The 23,828-nt window shown below is 38.2% G+C and overlaps 1 protein-coding gene across 1 annotated transcript in view; it reads left to right on the plus strand.

The window, feature by feature from the left end:
- The first annotated feature begins 2,213 nt into the window (after positions 1 to 2,213).
- LOC124058707 (transmembrane channel-like protein 3) overlaps positions 2,214 to 23,828 on the plus strand; it is a 31,860-nt gene continuing 10,245 nt past the window's right edge. The window contains exons 1-14 of the mRNA XM_046388247.1: positions 2,214 to 2,626; positions 5,168 to 5,314; positions 8,143 to 8,218; positions 10,164 to 10,245; positions 10,636 to 10,742; positions 15,776 to 15,874; positions 16,564 to 16,706; positions 17,122 to 17,269; positions 17,496 to 17,539; positions 19,255 to 19,402; positions 21,441 to 21,550; positions 21,664 to 21,742; positions 22,480 to 22,731; positions 23,518 to 23,646. Of these exons, the coding sequence (XP_046244203.1) occupies positions 2,502 to 2,626; positions 5,168 to 5,314; positions 8,143 to 8,218; positions 10,164 to 10,245; positions 10,636 to 10,742; positions 15,776 to 15,874; positions 16,564 to 16,706; positions 17,122 to 17,269; positions 17,496 to 17,539; positions 19,255 to 19,402; positions 21,441 to 21,550; positions 21,664 to 21,742; positions 22,480 to 22,731; positions 23,518 to 23,646 (1,689 nt within the window). The 5' untranslated portion in view covers positions 2,214 to 2,501. The remainder of the gene's footprint in view (positions 2,627 to 5,167; positions 5,315 to 8,142; positions 8,219 to 10,163; positions 10,246 to 10,635; positions 10,743 to 15,775; positions 15,875 to 16,563; positions 16,707 to 17,121; positions 17,270 to 17,495; positions 17,540 to 19,254; positions 19,403 to 21,440; positions 21,551 to 21,663; positions 21,743 to 22,479; positions 22,732 to 23,517; positions 23,647 to 23,828) is intronic.

Below are 23,828 nucleotides of genomic sequence, written 5' to 3' on the forward strand. Positions count from 1 at the left end.
GCCCCCTCTTCCTCTCTCTCTATCCCCTGCTCTCTATCTCTCTCTCACAGGGTCTGTCGAGAGAGATGGCTGCCCACACTGAGCCGGGGTCTGCTCCGAGGTTTCTCCCTCCTAAAAGGAAGTTTTTCCTCACCACTGTCACCAAGTGCTTGCTCAAGGGGTTTTGTTGGGTTTCTGTGTACCAAAAATTAAATTGAAGAGTTTGGTCCTGATCTGCTCTAATTGGAAAGTGTCATGAGACTACTTTTGTTTTGATTTGGTGCTATATACTGTAAATAAATTGAATTGAATTGAACTGAACTGAACATATAGTCTAGTTAATTAGGCGATGAGAGGTATTTGAGTAATTTGTCTCCACTGTTTTCTCTTTGTTCTTAATGTACAAATGGTTAATCAACAGTTGTTCTGTGATACACAAGTGTAATGTTACATAACTTGCACTGCACATTAATTTGGGTTTTTTTTTTTTAAACTTGAAATGTATGTGTTCCTTGAGATGGATGAGTGACAGACATCAAAAGCACTTAAGAAAGCACTGCTGGTGGGGACTGATCTTTAGCCCTGTGAAATGGTAATACCCTGCAAGGAAAAGAGCATTGATTAAAAAAGAAAAGATAAAATCGTCAGTGTCAAATATTCTAACAGTGACGTAAAGACAATACTGGCGCCAAAAGGCCAAAATCCACATTTACTCTTACTTTTAGGTCTAACTACGGGCTTTGGGCTCCAACAAGCTTTCTGCCAAAACTCTGCTGAATCATTCACAGCCACCTATTAAAACAAAACATCTGTCAGGCTTTCAAGGTTTCATTCAGCTTTATGAGACATAGCTTCAATTATAACCGAACAGAGCCAGGATCCAAGTGAACATATGGCACACACAATATTACCACGTCAAAAAAAGGCCTTGTGCACGCACGTAATGGCTGAACAAGAGCACAAAAATGAACCCATTCCTTTACTTGGAAAAAGTTTAAATTGAAACTAAATTTAAGGAAATTAAATTCTACTTTGCTACAGAGTAAGAAATGGACCCACGCATTTTGGACACTTCATTAGCTAGGTACCACCTACAAACTAAGATAATGGACATGCTCATGCCCTTTGCTACCCAATTTCCCCTTAGGGATCAATAATGTTCTTTGGATTCTGATTCTGATTCACTGATCACCACGATCTTAAAACTGAAATTATTCTTCCCCTCAGTTACTTTGTCAACTTTGAACCCCCTGAAAATGATGGTGGACCACGTGACACTCCAAAGTTTAACTGTCTTTAGAGAAAGGTCTTTAGACAGTTGAAAGGTCTGCAACACCCCAATAGCAAATTGTTTGTAATAACTCTAAATAGCTATTTCATAATCTCACCTTGTCTCACGTCCTCAGTATGAGGAGCCTGCTTCTTCTCCTTTCTCAGTGCTGTCTCTGAAAATGAAGGCCGTGTGTTTCATGATGTTGGTCTTTGCTAAGAAATATTGATAGATATGTCATATAACATAGTAGTTTTGCTGCTGATTAATTAATGAGAATGATTAATTTATGTTATACAGTGCAGACACACTTCAGTCTAAATTCCTGGCTGACTGCCATAGATGCTCAATATAGAGAACAAGCTGGGTTTCAACAGATTCCCTCTTAGGAGTGGGAGAAGCCTCTGGTGTGTTAATATTATTTTTAATAAAAGTTTTAATGTTAAGTCCTAAACAGTTGACCTTCTGCCGGCTTTGCAAGGTTCAGAATGATTTAAAACAGTTGATGATGTGTTATATAGACAAAAGTCCTGGGACACACCTCTTTATAATATTTACTGTTATTATTTCTTATTATTCCGGTGTGCAGGGCTGTTTGTCAGGGGTTGGGATACGTCAGCTTGAGGCAGACAGGATGAGGATTGAGGATGGCCCTTTTCTATCCCAGCATGACTGTACTCCAGTGCACAAATCAAGGTCCATAAAGACATGGCTGGATGAGTTTGGTGTGGAAGAACTTTCCTGGCCCACACAGAGCCCTGACCTCAACCCCATCCCACACCTCTGGAATGACCTGGAGCGGAGACTGTGAGCCAGACCTTTTCTTCCAACATCAGCGTCTGACCTCGCAAATGCTCTACTGCATGAATAGTGGAAAGCCTTCCCAGAAGAATGGAATCTGTTATAGCTGCAAAGCTGTCTGTGGATTTAGAATGTGATGTCATTAAAGTCTCTGTTGGTGTAATGGTCATGTGTCCCAATACCTTTGACCATATAGTGTAGAAGTGGTCAGGTTTGGTGCTGTCCCTTTAAGCAGGCAGTATTGATGTGATTGGACTGATGAGGGAGTGAGTTTCAGTCCGTGCTGCTGTATTGTGTGATGCTCCAATGGGGCTACAGCTCAGCAGGTATCTCCAGTGCAGATGCTCCAGTCCAGTCAGGCTGAGGAGCACTCAGCGTCTGTTCACATCTTGACCTGCACATACTGCTTTCATCAACACAATCAAGCACATGCACTCTGAGCAGAGAGAGCATGAGTACAGTATCTGACCCTTTGGTGGGCAGCAGCAGCAGGTCTCTGCTTTCAGCCAAGAGACACAAAAGTATCCGAAAGAACTCCAGAAGGATTTATTCAGCCTACCAGAACCATCAGCAGGGGTGAGTGTGCTTATTCTTTCATTTTTGTCAAGCTTTCTTTTGTCTGGGTTTCTGTCAATCTTTTCTGCTTTTCTCTTTGTCCGTTGCTCTCTTTCTCTCCCTCTCTCTCTCTCTCATGGTTATCCTTTTTCCGAACCTTAAATGACATCCTGTAGGTTATACAATTACTAATTCACTAAACCTAATCATCTGGGAAAACAAGGAGTTTCTGTGTGTTGTGTTACTATTTACTGCCATCTAAAAACATGGGTCATCCTGTTGGAACCTGTTGGTTAGTCAAGTCAAATAAAAAAAAGTTTATTTCTATGAATAATATATATATAAAGTCACTAATTTTGTCACTAATTACATTGATAACAAATCATCCTGTTGACCTGAATTAGCTTAATTTTGTATTTTCTGTAGAGTAACATATTTCATGTTCTTGTACAGTATTTGGCCCAAAGAGAAATGAATCAGTGTCTTTGTTGTTGTTGACATGTATAATAGTTTAATTTTTAAATACTCAAGAAGTGTAATTGCTGAAGTGTATTATTTTGGTACATGATATATATATATATATATATATATGATTGATATATTAATCACTTTTAAATTAAATGTGTTCTTTAAAGAGAGAAATGTAGTGTATCTGCATTTAGTTCAGTTTGTAGTTTAATTATTAGCATTTATATATATATTACAATAATAATATATTTTTATGTCAGGGATTATTTTGATAATAACTGATAGTAACTTGGTCCTAATGCAAGTAATATGTTATCAATGTTTTGGATTTGGGAATGTGGGCAAAAAGCAAAACCTCGTTCCTTTGTTTCCTAATGCTGAAGTATTTGAATCATGGTATGCTATGCAGGTAACTGATGTATCTCATTTATTTGAAGATGGAATGTTTTACACATAAGAAATATAGCTGACCTCCCTGTCTTTCATTTACTTCGAATAAAATACCAGATTAAGTCTGCTGATAAATGTTATAGAGGATTTGTATAACAGAAAATATTAAGAATTTAATTAAAGATGAGCAGCAGATATTGCATAACAGTCTTATGCACATATAGTATTTTTTCTTAAGGGTCATGAATACAGTGTAATTCATGACTTAAGTCACTTTTTTTTTTTTTTTTTTTTTGTTAGGCTTGTAAGAGGCTTAAAGGCCTATTGGCAGTTGGGAAATGCATTACCATACAGATTCCATATCCTCTGCCTTAGTCATTCTCTATTCGTTTTTTATTATTATTATTATTATTTATTTATCTATATTTTTATTATTATACTTTATTAATCCCCAGCTGGGAAATTATCCATCAGAATTTTTCACAAAATAACATCAGCCAATTATACATGTTGCTATGATTAACAAAAAACATTATTTCATAAATGGAGGAGACAAAATTCGAAGTTAAAAGGGCAAAAAGATTGTAATTAGAATACTGATTACCATTTCACATGGTACATTCAGTATGCTCACAGTGTATATCAGGTTCTCTTACATTAAACACAGAGTGTATTTGACTATTTAACATGTAACATGCAAGTCACACGACTGTGAGGAAAAAATGTTTCTCTTGTTATTTTCATAATCCAGTACATTGCTTATTGTTAAATCAGTTTTCTGTTTATATTTTATAAATTAAATAAATGCATTTTAACATGTAGCATAACATTTTTCATCTTTTTAAAATTTGGAATGAATGATATTGATATAAGATGGTCATGATGAATTTATTTCCTTTTGTTTATACTAAATGGTACTAAAAGTAATGCCTATTCAGCATTCTTATGCATTGTTCTCAACTTGAGTCACAGGTAGCATTAAATAAAGGACAAATATGGTTATCTAATACTTATGCAGTATAATGTGCACAATAATTTATACTTTATTCTATAAGTTAAGGAATAGTGGAACAAGTAAATACAAATATTCATATTAGTTTTACATAATAACCCTTAATAAAAATTAACAAGAGACATTTATTAACATTTACTTAATTCTTGTTTTTATGTTAATGTAACTTATTGTGTGAAAGAACACTGTACTTGGAATAATTCTTTGTGTGCATTCTGTACAATGAAACTCAAACATCCAAGACTGTTTGACTAGAGAGGGACTTTATGCTTTAAGCATCAGTTTAAGTAAATTAAAATGCATTGAAAGTCATCACAAATCGAATCAGACATGTATTAAACAAACAAAACTGCTAGGCTAAAATAGCCAGAGCTCACAGCCAGTCAGGAAACAGTAAACATAGCTTCTACTGTGACATGTTAGTGGTTTCATTCGGACTCACTCTCAGATATCTGATCTCTTTAACATCATCTGATCTCATTCAGATTTATTTTTAGTATTTCAATAGGAGAATAAAACTACTTCTGTGGTACAACAATGGTACCTTAATAATGTAGTTGAATTTATTTATTTTTTTAATAAACATGAGGGTCAGCCATTCCTTACACCCAAATCATTTTCTTATTTTCACACATTCTTTGAGATGACATATTCTTTGTACTTTCATTGTGCCTCTGTGTCTTAACCTGCAGCTCCTCAGATGATGAAGATAAGGATGATGAGCGGGTGGACAGCAACGACCCAGAGGAGATGTTCCAGAACATTCAGTACCAGAAAGAGATCATCGCCAACATTCGGACCAGACCGTGGCCAATGAGACGCAAGCTTAAAGCCCTGAAGTACCCCACTGTTATTTGTTCCCTCTGTATCTGTGGAGTGTTGGTTCTCTTCTTCTTCTCTTAAGCACACACACAAACACATGCAAACGCACCCTCATGTACATTTGGTGGAAAGTGGAAAATATAAATCACTGAATCTAAAAGGAAAGTGCCAACCTTAGCAGTCCAGTCACAAAACCATCAACCATCAATCGGTACACATGATGACTATGTGTAATTTTGTATGTGGTAAATGAAATTCATCTGTAGATCAACCAAGCATTTTGAACACGATTTAGTAGTGTAGAAACTGCTACTTAAGTGTTTTTCCAGTTTATGAATTACTTTATGGGGTGAATGGAGAGTGTAGTAAGTTCTGAATTACCAGGGTTCTTGTTCACATGAGCCCAGCAGGCAGTTAGGTTCAGGCTGCTAAGGCATTTTGAATGTTGAATTTTGGTCATTTTGGTTAAATACTGTCTCACATTTAAATACTGTCTAATATTTAAAGTGACTCTTTACCTTTTCAGTATTAAACCAAGATTACCATCATTTTCCCAAGTTTGAGCAAATGCTTTGGTTGGTCTTATATAAACACATGAATGCACATCAAGCTTTAATTACCACCATTCTATACTGTTGGAAATGAAATATCCTGTAAGTGAATGTTTTGCAAATGAATTCATTCAAGATGTTTCCTCATTATGTATGAGCTATTTTTGTAATTTTCTATTTTTTTTTTATTTTTATGCATTTATTTTCAGCACTACACAATCTTTTCCATAAACACCTCTGTGAAAAACGGATCAACATGTATGAAATGTACAGTAACATTATGCAAGGTGTCCAAAAGCCCTTTGGAAGCCCACGTTTTAAAAGAAGCTTATCCCCAAGTGTTGTGATCACACACATAACTGTGACAGCTGCGTTCTAACATTTGATGAAATGTAATTAGGCTAGTAGATAGAGAACAGGCTGAGTCAGAGGGAAGCGGAGTAGATAGAGAGCTCCCAGGATGTGCTGAGTATGTGCCATGGATAACAGCTTTTATATGGGCAGTTTGTTATTACCGCAGAGGTTTTATTACCAACATCAGGGAAGGGATGCAAGTCTGCGATTTCATACCCCCTTTAATCTGGGGCTGAATGTCTGCCATTACTCACATCGCAACAGCTCATATTTCACATCACAAATCGCTTATTACCTAGCTTTTCTATGTTCAAGTTTCTAAGCCCAGCTAAAGGCATGTTATCACTAAATTAAACCGTGAGTATTCCACAAGCTACAGTTTCCATTGGAGAGTATATAAAGTGCACAATGAGTGTCTTCATTGACTAATGCATGGCTCACAGCCCACTGAATTGTCCCCAGTAGGATGACAGGACGAACTGGTTTTGCTACTTTATGGGCTGTAAATCAGAATGACTTTTGCCAGTTTATTTTAATGCTACCAGCCTGCTAAGACTGGTTTCATAACACTCTGGGTTTAGTATTGGTTTGCATAATCATTTAAAATGTTAAGGCAATAGTAATTAGCATAATGTATGTAAATTATTAAGGAGTACACATTTAGAATTGTGAAATCACACTAGGGGCCCATAGACATACTGGAATGAATGTATTCTCACATACAACAGCTACTGTCTCAATCAACAAGAGGGCAACAGTATAACAGTGACAGTAGTAACAGCTCCACCTGTGCCATATAATACCACCCATTACATAAAATAGTACAAGAGCTGAAATAATGACCGAATAACAAGCAAACACATTGGATTAAGTGCAATGGACCTTGAAACAATCACTGTCCATTCCACCTTTCACCCACCCAGCCAGAGTAACCTGACCAAACAGCACAACTTCAAACTCAACATTAATTCAATTCAGTTCAATTTTATTTCAAGTGCCAATTCATAACTTATCTTGAGTTATCTCAAGACACTTTACTGGTGTGTAAACGACACATTCAAAATAAAGAAGAGAAACAGAGAGAGAGAGAGAGAGAGAGAGAGACATTACACTTCAGTGGGTCCTCAATACATCCACCAAGTGTGAAATCACTCCGGTGAATGGTTCTCAAGATATGCAAAGGACAGAGAGACAGACAGATAGAGTTTCCATGCTTTATAGATAGAGTCTGAGTGTTGAATTTTACTAAAGAAAGCATTAGATTACTGGCAGGAAAGTCTAAGAACTCTTTCATAGTGCTTGTTTTTGTTTTTTTCAGAGAGTTAAAATAGTTGATGCGTTATAACTGATGATGTACTGTAATGTAATTCACAGAAAATAATGTAACTGATAGCACAAACACCATCAACTTCACATTGGTGTTATCCTGACCTCTACCTCACCCATTACTGTCTCAGACTGTGCATTCACACTCTGACCACCAATCATCATTTTAAAACTCATTAAAATATATGTACACACAAATGTATAAACATAGCCCTCAACAGAAAGGCCAAAAAAATAAAAAACTGTTGTGGAGTAGAAGTGAAAATTTGCACAAAATGTAAATAACTGAGTAAAGAACAAGTTCAATATGTGAGTAAATATACTCAGTGAGCGTCCACATTTCTCTTTCTCTCTCTCTCTCTCAACCCAACCGGTCAAGGCAGATGGCCGCCCACCTAGAGCCAGGGTCTGCTCCGAGGTTTCTGCCTTCTAAAAGGAAGTTTTTCCTCCCTACTGTTACCAAGGGCTTGCTCAAGGGGGGATGTTAGGTCTCTTTGTACAAAAAACTAAATTAAAGAGTTTGGTCTGAATTGGAAAGTGTAATGAGATATGTTTTGTTGTGATTTGTCAATGTATAAATAAACTGAACTGAACTGTGTGTGTTTGTTTTCCAGGCAGGCCAGAGAGATTGTTCTGAAGTATGAAGGCCGACTGACCAGAACCAGAGGTTACCAGACTGCAGGAGCTGATGTATGTACATTCCAACCATGCCTATCATTAACACTAGCTTTCTTCAACATGCAGTAATACTGACCCTTGCTTGAAATGCGACTGTGTAGAGAAAAAGAAACAGCATTTGTATAAGACTTTTTACTTGTACATGTTGCATTTAACCTTCAAGGTTTGCATATGGAAGCTAAAGAACCAAAATAACTTTAGCCTTTTAAAAACTTAAAAATTTGAATGTTAGAAAATCAAAGAATGACTCTCAAGTAGTTTCTTCAGTTCTGCTGGTTTTAAATATTTCTTGTATTCTTAAAGGTCATTATTGTTGATCCATTAAGCATGGTGGTTAAGCCCTTTTAATGGGTAGCCAAGGCACAAAATAAAATGAACCCATCTTTTCTCATGCTGCCACAGAGAGACAGACTGTGGAATACAAGGACATGTATGTTCATTTATGACATTTCAAAGATGGATTAGAGCAGATTTTAAAACACACACAAACTAAGGTCCTGTAAGTAACAAGAAACTTGTGAGTTAATATCTCAAAATAATGAGTTGGTATTTCATAATAATGTGCAACAGTCTCAACAGTGAGAAACTCAAAATATAGAATATAATGAATATGATTCCTTTGAAATAGTTTTTCATAATTTTTACATTAGGAACTCATTATTTTAGAAAGATTTTAGAATATTTTGAGATATTAAGTCATCATTAGATAAAGTTTACATTATAATGACTTTCAAGACCTTTTCTCCATCAGATTTGCAAAAATGGACTTTCATACTGAACATATCTTGTCCACGCTATAAAAATTATAACTGTGGTCAAAACAATGGTGCTACAGAATTGTGAATTTAAAAACGACAAAGATGGCTCTGCTCTGGCTGACTTGACATCCTCCTACAGTCTGTCGCTGTGGGCAGCTTCAGTGAAATATGTGGTTTAGTGTACAAGCACAACTCTGTTTATTCTGTTGACCTTTATGAGAGGAGCTTCTTTGTGTTTTTTCACTGCATTGCAGTATTGTGATGATCAGAGCCAGAATAATAAAACATGTTAGATTTATTGTGTGCAGGCTGCTGAATCCTGCACATACTGTAGATCATTATATCTTCTTTATCTGTCTTGCTGTATCACATGCACACACAACATGAAGAAGATAGACCCAGAGAAATGGAGCTATGCAGCCATGGCACAGCAGCATGAGCAAATTTATAGCCTGTTGTTATGGCTCAGTTTAATTAAAATGTTCTGGCTGCTCAGGCCCCATTAGAGTAAATTGACTTTCAGTGAGCAGCCTGATGATGAGTTATTAAATCTACAGTTTGGCTCCCAGTTAATTGAAAATCAGAATCAGTGGCCCAGCTGACCTTATATCTTGATTTATGATCATCATCATCTCAGTTATGACTTTATTTTTCTTAACATCATGAGATGTGAGAAGTTTCAAAGAATTACATTTTGTCTGTTCTCTTGTGGACTACATCAACATATGCTTTAAAATTACATCAATTGTAATGCAATCGACACAAAACTTGTTACAATGTCTGCTTGGGTCAATAATCTGTCAGCAGTGCCAAAACAAAGGGTTAAACTTATGTCATTCATCTTACACAGCTAAAATGAATTTCTACATTAGTCGTTTATGCAAACATTTGATACACCGATAATTTACATGACTTGACAAAGACCTCTGGTGGCTTGCAAATGATTGTTGTCTCTGTTATCTCTAAAACAAAGGTAGAAGTAGTATTTATTATTATAACTATGCAAAACCAACAGTTATTTTGCCTAACCTCAGCCACTTATTTTTTGTGCCTAAACTTAACACAGCTTTACCCAAAGAAGCGTTAGATTGAATTAAAGTTTGGTATAGACCTGCCCACTGGAGGTGTGTGTGTGTCCAGGGTTACTGTAATTCCAGAATTTCTCAGTGTTCTTTAAACTTTGCTTTACCCTCCTGCAGCTGCTGAAGAAACTTTCCCGTGTGTTTTACAACATTGTAGTTCTGTTCATTCCCTGGGAAGCGAGGATCAAGAAAATCGAAAGTGAGTCTTTTTTTTTTTATTTCTCCACAGATTCATGAAAGATTTATCCCTGGATTTGCCCCAAACACTATCATTTATTTATATTGGTATCTGTCACATTGAAGGAGGTAGTGGAGGGCAGCTACACTCAGCTGACTGATGACTTTAAAATCATCAATCTTTATTTTCTTTACTTTTCTTCTTCTTTCTTCGGGACACTTATCATTTGATATGGTTATACTATGCAGTGTAAGTCATACAAGGATAGACCTTTTCAGGCCACAGAAAGATACATAAAAGCTACTTTGAAAATAATTTTGATACTTTGTAATGTTGGTTGTTTACCACAACATTACCTTTTGTGTGCAATGTGTGCTGTACTCAGTCAGATATTTTCTCTCTCCTGTTGAGGTCACTTTGGGTCAGGTGTGGCATCCTACTTTATCTTCCTCCGCTGGTTGTTTGGAATCAACATTGTCCTAACCATCATGACTGGAGCCTTCATCGTCCTACCAGAGGTCAGCAAGTCTCTGACACTGAGTACTTTACAAATGATGACTGATTCCATACATCCTGTTCAACAATACAACAGCAATCCTTGACATTATTTAGATGACAATGAATAACGAAAACATGTAAAGCATAAAGTATTTAAAATAGTATGTTGTCATTTAAACCCTAAACCATTAATAACTAATGATTTAACAATGAAAGCACCACGGAAGTTTTTCTCTTTGACCTTTGCTGTGGATATAGTCAATGTGAACATAACAAAATCATAGTTTTTGATTTCACATATTTGTCAAACCTTAATTGGTACAAATTTGCTTTTTTTGAAAAAAAAAATAAATAAATAAAAATAAGTTCATCATTAAATTTATGCTAAATATCAAATTTACACTTTAACAAAATATTGAATTTTGAGATTTATGCTGTTCTGAATCCATTGGTACCAAGCCTTTGATAACTCCTTGTAGTTTTGAAGATACAGCCATTTCTGTATCATACCATATTTAGTAAAACACCATGGAAGTACAAGTCCTTATGATCACACATTCAAACAAATACTCATTTGACTACTACATCAGTACTATGACCAGATAGACTCACGAAAGCATTGATTTTGAAAAAACATTTCCCAATGCCTTTTAGGGAAAAAATAATGAGAAACGCAGCTCTATGACCATGAGCTTCAGTGAATTTCTATGGGCTACATGGGTATAATTGTGTTCTGCTTAACTAATGACCTCTGTTCTGGTGTGACGTGTCGCGACCACACACGGACACACACACCACTACTAACATAACTTGTACTGCTACTACTACCATGCTACCAGCAATTCTAATAGGTCTGTATAAACATCTTGAAATCTATGCAAAAGGTAGATTTAACTGCAGTAACAGTACACAGACAGCAGTTCATGTAAATTTGATTCTAAGAACATTTCATTTGAACCTTTAAAAGACATAGCTCTACATAACTTCCACCACCTTCTTATCTCCACTGTCCTCTGCACTGCCCACACTCTCACTATCTGCAGACTCAATAAAAATGTCTGCCCTCCCAGTGTCAGCTGATGTTACCAATTCAAGCACCTCCTGAATAGTGAATAGCGAATCTTTTTTGAGAACTAGCCATATCTTTAGCCATATCTCACTTACAACACCCCCTCTCCTGTATCTGCCAGCAGGACATTGATATATTTATCTATATCTATATACAGATATAGATATAGATATGAGAGAAAGTAATTAAATACAGGGTAAATACAGGAAATGTGTGCATAGAATTAAAAAACGAAAAATGAATTTTCAGAACAAAATGGTTTCTACAGGCAAAAGTCAGTATTTAGTGTGACCTCCCTTGGCATTGAGCACATTTTGAACTTTTTTGGGGAGACTATTGTGAAGCTTCTTAAAGTAATCTTTTGTTATACCAGGCTTCTTTCAGCACTTCCCAAAGTTCTTCTTTAGATTGAGGCTGTCTTTTATTTCTTTCTCCGTCCAGGTGATCCCTGCCTGTATAATATTCAGGTCTGTACTCTGTGGAGGTCAGTCCATGACTGTCAGTGTTTTATCATCTCTCCAAATATAATTTTGCTACATTGACAGTGTGCTTGGGATTGCGCTTACCAGAAGGAATGGTATGATAAATTAAAACCTGTTTGTATTTTTCAGCATTCGTAATCCCATCAATTCAGAGCCTTTCACTCTGTCCCCCTTGGGAAAAAGTGGTTCCTTGGCTGCTACGCTTCCACAGAAACCATTCCTGATCAAGCTTCTTTGTGTTGTTGAAGGGTCAGCTTGGCATCCTGATGAAGCTGCTAGATGCTGAGCCAGGTCCTTTCTGGACTTCTTCTCTCAAAAAAGAAACTCTGAGAAACTTCTCATCGGATTTTGAAAGTTTTTTTTTGTTTTTTGTTTTTGACCTCTCCTGATTCTTCAAATTTCTTTAGCACAGCATGAATACCACATTTTGAGTGTCCAGTTTGTTTGCTGATTTCCCTTTGAGGGTGGGTGGTTTTATGTCTGTACAGCTGTCTCTATAAAAGCTGCTTTTCCTTTTTTTTAATTCTGCATACACATTTCCTATATTTTCTGGTTGTATTCTAATACAGAGACTAGAAATAATTATATGCAGTCATTATAGCATTGCAAAAACAACAAATCTAATTGGGGGTTAAGACTTTTGCACATTAATGGGAGTTTGAGGGTTCTGCACAGTATCTTAGCTGTTCCTACAACTGCACTCTTCTGGACAGAGACCAGCTACTCTTCCAGATTGGGGGTCACTGCCCCCAGTGCCCTAATAACCACCGCCACCACTGTTGCCACACCACATCTTTTCTAGCTTTTCTTTCAGCCCTTGGTGATTTGGGTTGTAGTACATGGACTCTTGTTAGTTAATCAAAAGACTCTGTTTTTGTGGGATCATTCTCGTACAAGCCTAAGTAAAAGCTTTTATTTAACTTGACCTTGGTTTTGAGTGCCTGTTTTTGGGGTCTCATTTTAAAAAAACATAACACTTGGTTATTTTTTAGCTTTTCATGTTCCGTCTTCTTGATGTTGCTGTCACTTGGGATTACTATCACTACTTGCCTTGTTTTCCACAATTTCCTGCTGGATTGCCATCATCATTTTGCCAGTCTGGATCTGGAAGTCCCACAGGATCTTAGCTTGGTCATTCTCAACCACCTTTGGACGTGTCTTCCATTCTGATCTTGGGACTTCCAGACCATACTCAGTGCAGATGTTCCTGTATACTACGCCAGCCACTTGGTTATTGCGTTCCATGTATGCTGTTCCCACCTGCATCTTACACTCTGCTGTTACGTACTGAATTGTATCAGGGGCATCTTTGAACAGCCTGCACCTGAGGTCCTGTCTGGTGCTGTAGACCCCAGCCTGTATTGATCTTGTACTGAGTGCCTGTTCTTGTGTTGCCATGATTAGTGCTTCTGTGCTGTCCTTCAGTCTAACCTTCTCTAGACATTGGTCGGATTTCTTGTTATCAGCCACTTCTTCTATCTGTCAGCGTTACATTTCATACAAGGGACTTGCCCTTCCATGATGGTTCATCCTCTTCATCACTGCCACGTTTTTGCTGCCTGAGGTATTCACTTAGAACATCTCTGGGGACCATCTTCCTGATGTATCCCTATATCTTTGTTGTTTCTTCGTGCACAGTGGCTCTGACACTCACTAGTACTTTGCCTTCCTCATTCTGTTTAGTGTACTGTCTCAGGGTGCTGGACTTGGGGTGAAATCCTTTGTACATTGTGAGGAGCTTACTTGTCTTAATATCAATGGCCTCTATCTCCTCCTTTGGCCAACTTATTATGCCACCAGGGTGTCTGATGACTGGCAGGGCATATGTGTTGATGTTCTTACCACTCAGCTGTCTTCTCAGCACTTGCCTCAGTCTGTGTAGATATCTCACTGCAGCTGACTTCCTTGCGGCCTCCTCATGGTTTCCATTTGCCTGCAGGATCCCAAGGTATTTGTAGTTGTCCTGAACATCTGTAATGTTGCCTTCTGATAGTTCAACCCCCTCTGTTCTGATCATCTTCCCTTTCTTTGTTACCATCTGACAACACTTCTCTAGCCCGAATGACAAGGGAGGCTGAGGACAAGTGAGTGTCAGAGCCACTGTCCAGGATGAAACAACAAAGATACAGGAATACATCAGGAAGATGGTCCCCAGAAATGTTCTAAGTGAATACCTCATTCAGCAGAACCCTGGCAATGATGTGGGGGAAGAGGATGAATTATCATGGAGGGACAAGTCCCTGCATGGCATGTACCACCGACAGATAGAAAAAGTGGCTGATATCAAGAAATCCTAACAATGGCTAGAAAAGACTGGATCGAAGGACAGCACAGCTGGGGTCTACCACACCAGACATGACCCCAGGTGTTGGCTGTGCAAAGATGCCCCTGAGACAATCCAGCACATAACAGCAGGGTATAAGATGATGGCAGGAACAGCGTACACGGAACGCCATAACCAAGTGGCTGGCATAGTGTACAGGAACATCTGTAGTGAGCATGGGCTGGAACTCCCAATGTCAGAGTGGAAGATGCTTGCCAGGGTGGTTGAGAAAGACCATGCAAAGATCTTGTGGGACTTCCAGGTCAAGACAGACAAAATGGTGACAGCAAACCAGCCGGACATTGTGGTGGTCAACAAACAACAGAAGAAAGCAAAGTTGATGATCCCAAGCGACAGCAACATCAAGAAGAAGGAACATGAGAAGCTTGAAAAATACCAAGGGCTGAAAGAGGAGCTAGAAAACATGTGGAGAGTAAACATAACAGTGGTGCCAATGGTAATCGGGCCACTGGGGGCTGTGACCCTCAAACTGGAAGAGTGGCTCCAGTAGATTCCAGGTACAACATCAGTGGTCTCTGTTCAGAAGAGCACAGACTTTGGAACAGCTAAGATACTGTGCAAAACCCTCAAATTCCCAGGTCTCTGGCAGAGGATCCAAGCTTAAGAAGAGAACACATCATCCCATTTTTCTTTTGTATGTATGTACATGCTACTGCTAGTGCCAATATCACTTTTTTAAATTCAAATTTATCTAACTAAACTTTTCTTTTCTTTTTGGAGGGTCACTCAAGTGCTAACTTAAAAAATACATCCACCCAGGAGTCAAAGCACAAACTGCAAAGTCAAAAAACAGAGAACAGAGGAAAAAATCCAACTGAATTTATGCTTGTCATCGACGTGCAGCCACAAGCAATTTCCTCAGACATGACTTATCCTGTTCCCAATGCCTAAATTTATTCCTCTGTTTATTTCTTTGACATCTCTCTGACCCTCTATCATGTGTTGGGACTCCTCTCACACATCTCCTAATCTAACCTCTGCTGAGTGATATCATCTAACATGAAACATCATGGGTGTTCTGCAGATTTGATGTCTGTGCCCATAAATTTTGTGAGCAAGGATGGAATGGAGGGTCACCTCAGTTTTACCACCTTTTTATTTTTTAACCTTTTAAGGCAACCGTGGGGTAATCGAATTGTCCTTGTTTATGTACACTAGCTGCTGGCTGGAGCCCCATTTGGAACAACAAGGAGTAAAACTATCCCCAAGGAGCATCTGGCTTCAGCCCAGGACCTGGACACCATCTGGTCTCTTGGGGCAAGCCTCTCTTTCCTTTTACTGTTCCATCAGTAGCACATTACTGGCAAATACAATGAACGATTACTCAAACAGTACTTCAGTGCCTCACTGACCTCTAATCCAAGGCACTATCATTCAGTTATTGTCTCTGATGCATAAAGAAATTTACTTTTGTGATCAGACATCTCAAAATGAGCCAGTTTTAAATATTTTGTCATTCTATTCTTGTTTATGCTTCAAAGCAAAATAATCAGTGATGTAGCCTGAGATCACATGCCAAATATCACACAAGCATTGTGGTGGCTGATTCAGTAACTGTCCTGTTATATCTAACTAAAGAAAATAAATGCGAAATGTATGTCTGCATAACAGGAAGTCATAACTTTAACACACAGATGCAGACAACAACAGTCCATGTTTGAAAAGGGCTTAAGATAGAACATTTTTGCACAAACTATCACTTACAGTATGTAATGAATGAAATAAATGGAATTTTATGGCAATCTGCCCATTAAATATTAACATTTCACGTGAAATGATGATGCTGGATGAAAAGTCAGGGAGGCACCACAAACATTACATGGATGATAAGATTCACCCTTTTTATACTTTAGGTGGAGTTAACTTTCTTGTCATGTAATCAAGTATACTTCCTTTGTTGTGAGTTTGCTGTGAACATGTATGATGTGTGTGTTTGGTCTCCACAGGGCTACCTGCAGTACTCTGTGTTATTCTACGGTTATTATGGAAGGGTGAGGAAAATTGGCAGTGCTGGTTATCGGTTGCCCCTTGCCTACTTCCTGGTTGGGATGGCTGTCTTTGCCTACAGTTTCATCATTCTGTTAAGAAAGTAATCATTATACTATTTCTAACCACATGAGCATACTGTTCAGATAAGTCACCACCAAGCGTCTTGTACCACTTACTTACCCCTAAAAGTGGTGGACGAACAGAACTAAATAGTTAAGAATAATAAATTAATAGTTTTATTATTCATTAGAGCCTTAAGAGTGTTGTGTGCCCTGGGGCGTCACAGTGGGGAAGTTCTTTTAAAGTAATGAGGGATTAAATAATTTAAAAGCAATCTATCCATTGGAATAGATATTGGTATTTTATTTCTAGGCAATCTGGCCAGAGTCAGTTGAGAATCTCTTTCAGAGCCAAACTGCTGGACTGGTCAACTGAGCGATTAGATGACAATCATCACCATCAGAAATTTGTTGCTACTAATACACTGTATGCTTTGAATAATAATGTTCCTGCAGAATGGCCAAGAACTCTCGTCTGAGCTTGGCCAGTGCCTCTGATGAGAACTTCACATTCTGCTGGAGAGTTTTCTGTGCATGGGACTACCTGATAGGAAACCCAGAGGCTGCAGAGAGCAAAGGAGCTGCCATTGTCAACAACATCAGGGTCGGAGACACACCACACACACACATACACATACACATGCACACACGCAAACACACACAGCACACATTTACAATTACATACATGCTTATTCCCTGTCTAAGTAGTGACATTTTTTTTGTATTAATATGTCCCACTTGTCCCACTAATGTCACACTTTTCATGTACAGATATGATTAATTGTGACTTACCCTCAATCACAAAATATCAAATGTTTTTCTCTAAACAGGAAGCCATTGTCGAGGAGCAGGAAAAGAAGAAGGATACCAGTCTGTAGGAGTCCTTGCTATTTGTTTCCTGTTTTTGCATGTTTTCTGTGCATGTTCTTTTGATCAGTGCTTTGTGTTCCTGCTCTTCATAAAGAAATGACTAGATAAGCCTCTGTGCACGTTTCCCCTTTGAATCCCTTACAGCAGCCAATATGTGAAATATCTACAGTTTATATCCTGTAATGTGCACTCATCCTGTCATAAATGATTGTAAATCATAACAAGGGCGTGACTGGAGTGGCAGAAGATATTTGAATGAGACAAATGAGTGCCCTGTATTTCCCTCCATATCTCATCTATATCAAAGGTTAGGCAACATCCTCTAGTCCAACAAACAGGTGTCAGAGTAAGAGAAAAAATAAGAACGTAACATTAATTTTTTTACAAAGACATTTATATTTGATTTTATCTTTTTATACTGTTATTACAGTTTCACTGTCAGTCGACTCATGTGAAATAGATTGACCTGGTCTCACCAAATGGCGTCCAAATAACACAGCAGTGTTCTCAGTCATGAGTTATAATAATGCATTATTTGCTTTTCGCTTGTTAATGTTGTAGGGAGAAAATGCCTGGTGATGTTGTTTAAAGAGTGAAAAAGTTTGCACAGGGAGGAGGTTCTGGCAGTGATGGGTCAAACAAACCCAGGACTTTCACACATGCATTCAAATGCTGTGTGAAACTAAAAGTCAAGTGCTAAACTATTTTACCTTATGTCTGTAAGTGTTGCTACATATAGCATTTTTAACTTACATTATGTACATAATGTAACTGAGCTCGTTTTAACTCAAACCGTATTTTTTTTCCCCCTAACCCTAACCAAGTAGTATTTAAGTCTAAACATAAAAAATTAATAACTTCTAAAAAAAAAACTGTTGGACATGTGACAAGTTAACTGTCTCAATACTTTTCTGCACCTGCAAAACTCATAAAATGACACAGAAAACATGGTGAATGTTGAATGTAGAATATGAGCAGTAATAATGTTGACCTCTTGGCTCAGACCTTGTCACTCCCCCACAAGCAAACACCAGTTCAACTGTAGAGTTATTAAAACTTCTCCCTTAGGGGAATATCGATTTAGAGGTTACAATGGGGGTTGCTGGGCTGAAGGTGGGCTGGATTCTGGCAAATGACACCATATCTGGCACCAAAAGAGTGAGCAAAGTGCTGATAGCTCAAGCAAAGGGGGAAGTGGGTATATGTTACAGTGAGAAAAGAATGTCATGTGAGTGTAGAGGCAGATTCCAGTTGACTGCCCAAACGTGTTTCCACCTGCCTTTATGTACACGTTTATGACATCGCATTCTGAATACATGGACATCTTGGCTGCTATAACAGCTTCCACACTTCTGGGAAGACTTTCCACAAGATTGTGGATTGTTCCTGTAGGAATTTTTGCCCATTCGTGCAGCAGGACTTTGCTTTGTGCACTGGGACACAGTCATGCTAGAATAGAAAAGGGTCTTCCCCAAACTGTTGCTACAAAGTTGGAAGCATAGCATTGTCCAAAATGTCTTGGGACTCTGAAGCACTAAGATTTCCCTTTACTGGATGTAAGGGGCCCAGCCCAACCCTTGAAAGCCACATCCCATTTTTGTCCATATAGTGTATTTTTCCAGATACATATATGAAACATTTTGATCTCGATTTTTTTAAGATGAAATGTGTGCACACCACCTCATCACCATATTTCTGTGTATTTGTGTGTTCCTACAGGGCAGTTCTGATTAGCCTGCGTATTTTAGCCAACATCCTGGTGCTGCTGTCTCTGGCCGGCAGCATCTACATTATCTACTTTGTAGTGGACCGCTCTCAGAAACTGGAGCAGGAGAAGCCAGAGCTGTCGCTATGGGAGAAGAATGAGGTAGGAGAGCAGAGCAGACATCATCATCATAATCATCGTTTGATTAGATTATCTAACATGCAATACAGTCCCAAGGAATCAATGAAAGTTGAGACCTGAGACTGATCCAGTGGAAGATGACTGTTGAATGTCAACTCCCATCTGTTCATCATTTCATGAAGCTTAGAAAGGCTTCTGTTCTGTCAGCTTAATGATTCCGTGATCAGGTGAGTGCTCAGCTCTGGATCAGAATATTGTTCAAGTCATCTGTAGTAACCATGATGGCTAAATGATCCTCAGACAGGCCTAATTTAATCTTCACTTTAAACATTAAACACACGTTCAGTATGTAAATATAATTATATTTAATAAGGCAATATACATTTGTATTTGGAGTGGCAACTAAGAAGTATTTTAATTGTTAATCTAATTGTAATTTAAATATCTGTCTTTTGACTGTATTTAGTCATTATAAACATTCTAAAACATTCTAAAAACCCAAAATATTCAATTTGCAATCATATGGATTTATTTATTTATTTACTTTTTACATTTTTAAAGTTAGATGTTACCAGAAAACAATGATTAATGATCAAATTTCATCGATACAACATACATGGCTAATTAGGTTAAACAAGCTGCAGTGGATGAGGAGGGCATGACACACGCTGTGACTCCACTCCACAGCGAGTCCCTAGCTTCATTTAGTTATTCATTATATTGACAGTGAAATTAACCAATGTGCCTCATATCTTAATGTGAAAGTTTTGGTTAATGTTGGTGGTGTGACCACAAGTGAGGCCCAAGTGCAGGACACAGAAAACAGGTGAGTTTGGGCAGTGAGAAGCTATTTATTGTAAACGGGAATAAAACTGAGGAAAATTGTGGCTTGCAGGGATGATGTAGAGGCTTGGTGATAGCTGAGGAGTGATAATCCTAAAGTACAAATAAACAACTGTCAGACCCAGAGAAACAAGAGGAGGAATTATTGAATCTATAAACTAGTTGGCCTTGATGAGTGTATACCACAGAGACAACAATTTGGCAAAGAGTGGTTGTAGAACAATGCAGTAGTTGTGCTGCAGACTGATGGGCTGATGGGAGGTAGGTGAGCCGACTGGGAGGAGTGATGAGCTGCAGACAGGTGCGTACAATGATTGGTAAGTGCAGCCTGGAAAATCAAGAAAGAAGAGCATGGACATGCTATGTCAATGAATGCTGCTGAAGGACTGTCCACTGTCCAGGATCCTTCAAATTCTATGAAGGACTTGGCAATTTGAAAAGTATCAAAAGCACAATCCTATGTGCATATTCCTTTTTTTTCCTTCTTCTTTTTGCCGAATTGCAACCATTATTACCACCAAATGTTGTTTATGTGCCCAGTGCTTTACAGGTCTATTTAAAATGGTGAAGGAGAGCAAAGGGATGGCATCATAGATGGAGCAATAAGCATTGAATGCAAGACCTTTTCAGTGATGCAGTGGTTCACACTTGCTAGCCTGTTCCAAAAAATGTGCTGTTCGGATGCTAGGAAGGAATCTTGCAAAGTCTCTGCTGTGCTTGACTTAGAAGGACCTATCAAAGAAGCATCCTTGACCTTGAGAACAGAGATAAACAAAGAGAGACAAACAGACAGACAGAGGAGCAATGAGAACACAAGACAAGGCAAAACACAAGAAACAGAATCTGCAAAGGATACAGATGTAGCCCCAATGTATGGTTGTTTCTAGTTTCTTATTTGGGATAATTCAAGTGGCAGAATCTGTGTTCCTTCTTTTGAAATTTGCCATTTCCATTCAATTTTTTCAACTAGATACCTCATAATTCACACAAATTCAATTAGATAGAAACACGAATCATTATTATAGTTCATTCATATCGCCTATTTACTTTCATCAAAAAGCATTTTACATTTTTTCAGAGTTCTGTCTGATAGTAGACTCTTAAATGAAAGTATGATTGTTTCCCTCAAAGGGGGTGCTGTCTTGGAACCAGGAAGGGAATGACGTACTGCCATTCTTATGTATGTCAGTGACTTTAACGTGCTTCCACTTTTCAGGTGAGTGTGGTGGTTTCTCTCATCACCATGATCGCTCCATCTGCCTTTGAGCTGGTGGCTCAGCTGGAGATGTACCACCCAAGAACCTCTCTGCGATTCCAGCTGGCCAGGCACTCCACCATTTTGACATCTTGCTGCCTAATGCAGCACTAAATACACACTGTATAATACGTGGCAGGTCTTCATGCACACTAACATTGGTCATATGTTTATGTGTTTCCAGAGTGCTTGTTTTGTACCTGGGGAATCTCTACAGCCTCATTATTGCCCTACTTGATAAGGTCAACAGTATGAGCTCTGCTGTGAGTAAAGAAACTCTATGGGATCATATGTTTTTTCTTTTTTCTTTTCTTTTTCGATAACTTATTTTCATAGTTCTTAGCATCATTCATTTCACTTATGATAAAATAAGCTTAATTTATGAGTTCCAGAGATGTGGCTATTTCATAAAAATAGAAAGGGCATCACTATGAGCTATCACAGGTTTTAACATTCCCATTTAGTCAACCTAAATTATGCTTCTGGTGTTTGGTGACACAGACAGTTTTACAAACAAAGCTTTTGAGATACCTGCCTTTGAAACTCCCTCTGAATATGTTTTGGAGTCATTTATTAAATGTACATTGAGTACAGTATCTTTTCTGTAACAACAAATAATTAAAACTGGCTACAGTCTAATCAGCAATAACCAAAACAATCATTATTCACAGGGAAACCATGTTACACTGTGTGGTTTTATGTGTTGAAATTATTAGTTGTTAAAGGAATAGTTGAATATTTTGACAAATATTCATATTTACCAATTTTCTGAGAATGACATGAGAATGTAGAAAAACAGATTTATTTTTGTTGGCGGTTTGAATTTACCTTCGTTGGGCAGTCAGTGCAGAAGACAGCCATGAGACTCATGGACTTGGAAAATTAAGCAATTTCCCAGCATTCCTTTCACATCACAAAGCCATAATCACATAATTAGTGTCCATGTCATGAGTAGGCCACAGCACATAGCAGTTAACAGATCATTCGTCTTTGCATCCAGGTCGCAGTGAATCCAGGTAACTGGTCAGACTCAAGCTCCTTCCTGGCCACCATCTCTCAGCCTGAGGTAGACAGCCTCTCCACCCTGGTTTCTGACATCTCTGTCTCCGAGCATCGCAACGGCACCGTGGCAACCATTGCCACAGTGTTGGGCGCTACTAACAGTGGCAGGAGCAACTCAAATCAGACAGTTGTGTTTGAGAAGAACACTCGCTCCCAGCAGGACCAGTGCTGGGAGACCTACGTTGGACAGGTTCTCTCTTCTAATGGCTGTGCACTTTAATTTCACAGGGCACTTTTCTTGTAGGTTTTAAATATGTCTCAGATTAAATCTCAAAGTGGCTTATTTTAGAAGCGAAAGCATCAGATTCACTGTGTTTGCGCCTGTGTTGTCTTTAAAAAAACAGGTGTGTACCAGATACAGTATTGGGGAAAACAAAAGCAAGATTAGTGTCAGTTTTGCTTATGATTTCAGTGTGTCTTCTTGTGGACAAAATGCTGTTTCAGTGGCTTTGAAGCATTTAAAATAAAAGAATTCTGGCCTATAAATTGATCAGAATTAGAAATATTGAAAACACACATAAAATATAGATGTCCATCATCAAAATACAAAATTCAAGCCACAAGTACAGTAGATACTAATGGGAATGTCATTCATCATGAAATGTTGACCTGATGATGGTGCCTGAGGATACGTCATGCTGATGAATGCATGGAAATACTTCTAGCTAATTGTTATTGAAACAGCTTCGGCGTGGATCAAAGAGGCCAACTGGCTGACCAACCATGCAGCTAAAAGCACCATTAGTCTGTAATTCCCTTTTGAGAGTAATGAGATAATTAACAGAGACATTTCTGACATACTGACAAGAAAAATTGAAATGTCTTCTCTCTATATACGTCCTGATGTGCAGACAGAAGAGTGTTGATGCACAGCTAGAGACTAAAAGGCGCATTTGAGCGTGGTTTGAGTGGTGAGGATTATTTGTTTGCATAGCTAGATGATGCATCCATGGGTATATGTGTGGTGTGTCTCCAGGAAATGCTAAAGCTGTCCATCATTGACATGATCTTCACGGTGGCCAGCATCCTGCTCATCGACTTCATCAGAGGTTTGGTGGTCCGCTACCTGAGTGACTGTTGCTGCTGGGATTTAGAAAGCAAGTTTGTAAGTTGTGCACAAGTTGAGTTTTTGTCTTTGTAAGATGTAAAAGGAGTCACTTTGAGCGACCTGTTATTGTTTGTCACTAAGAAATAATGCTTAATATAGCATCTGAATTCTTGTTTTTACACTTCAATTTTTTTAAGAAAATGAGAGAGATTAATTAGTTTGCCTAAGAAGTGCTGATT

Source organism: Scatophagus argus, chromosome 1, assembly GCF_020382885.2.
Source record: "Scatophagus argus isolate fScaArg1 chromosome 1, fScaArg1.pri, whole genome shotgun sequence".
Lineage (NCBI taxonomy): Eukaryota > Metazoa > Chordata > Actinopteri > Scatophagidae > Scatophagus > Scatophagus argus.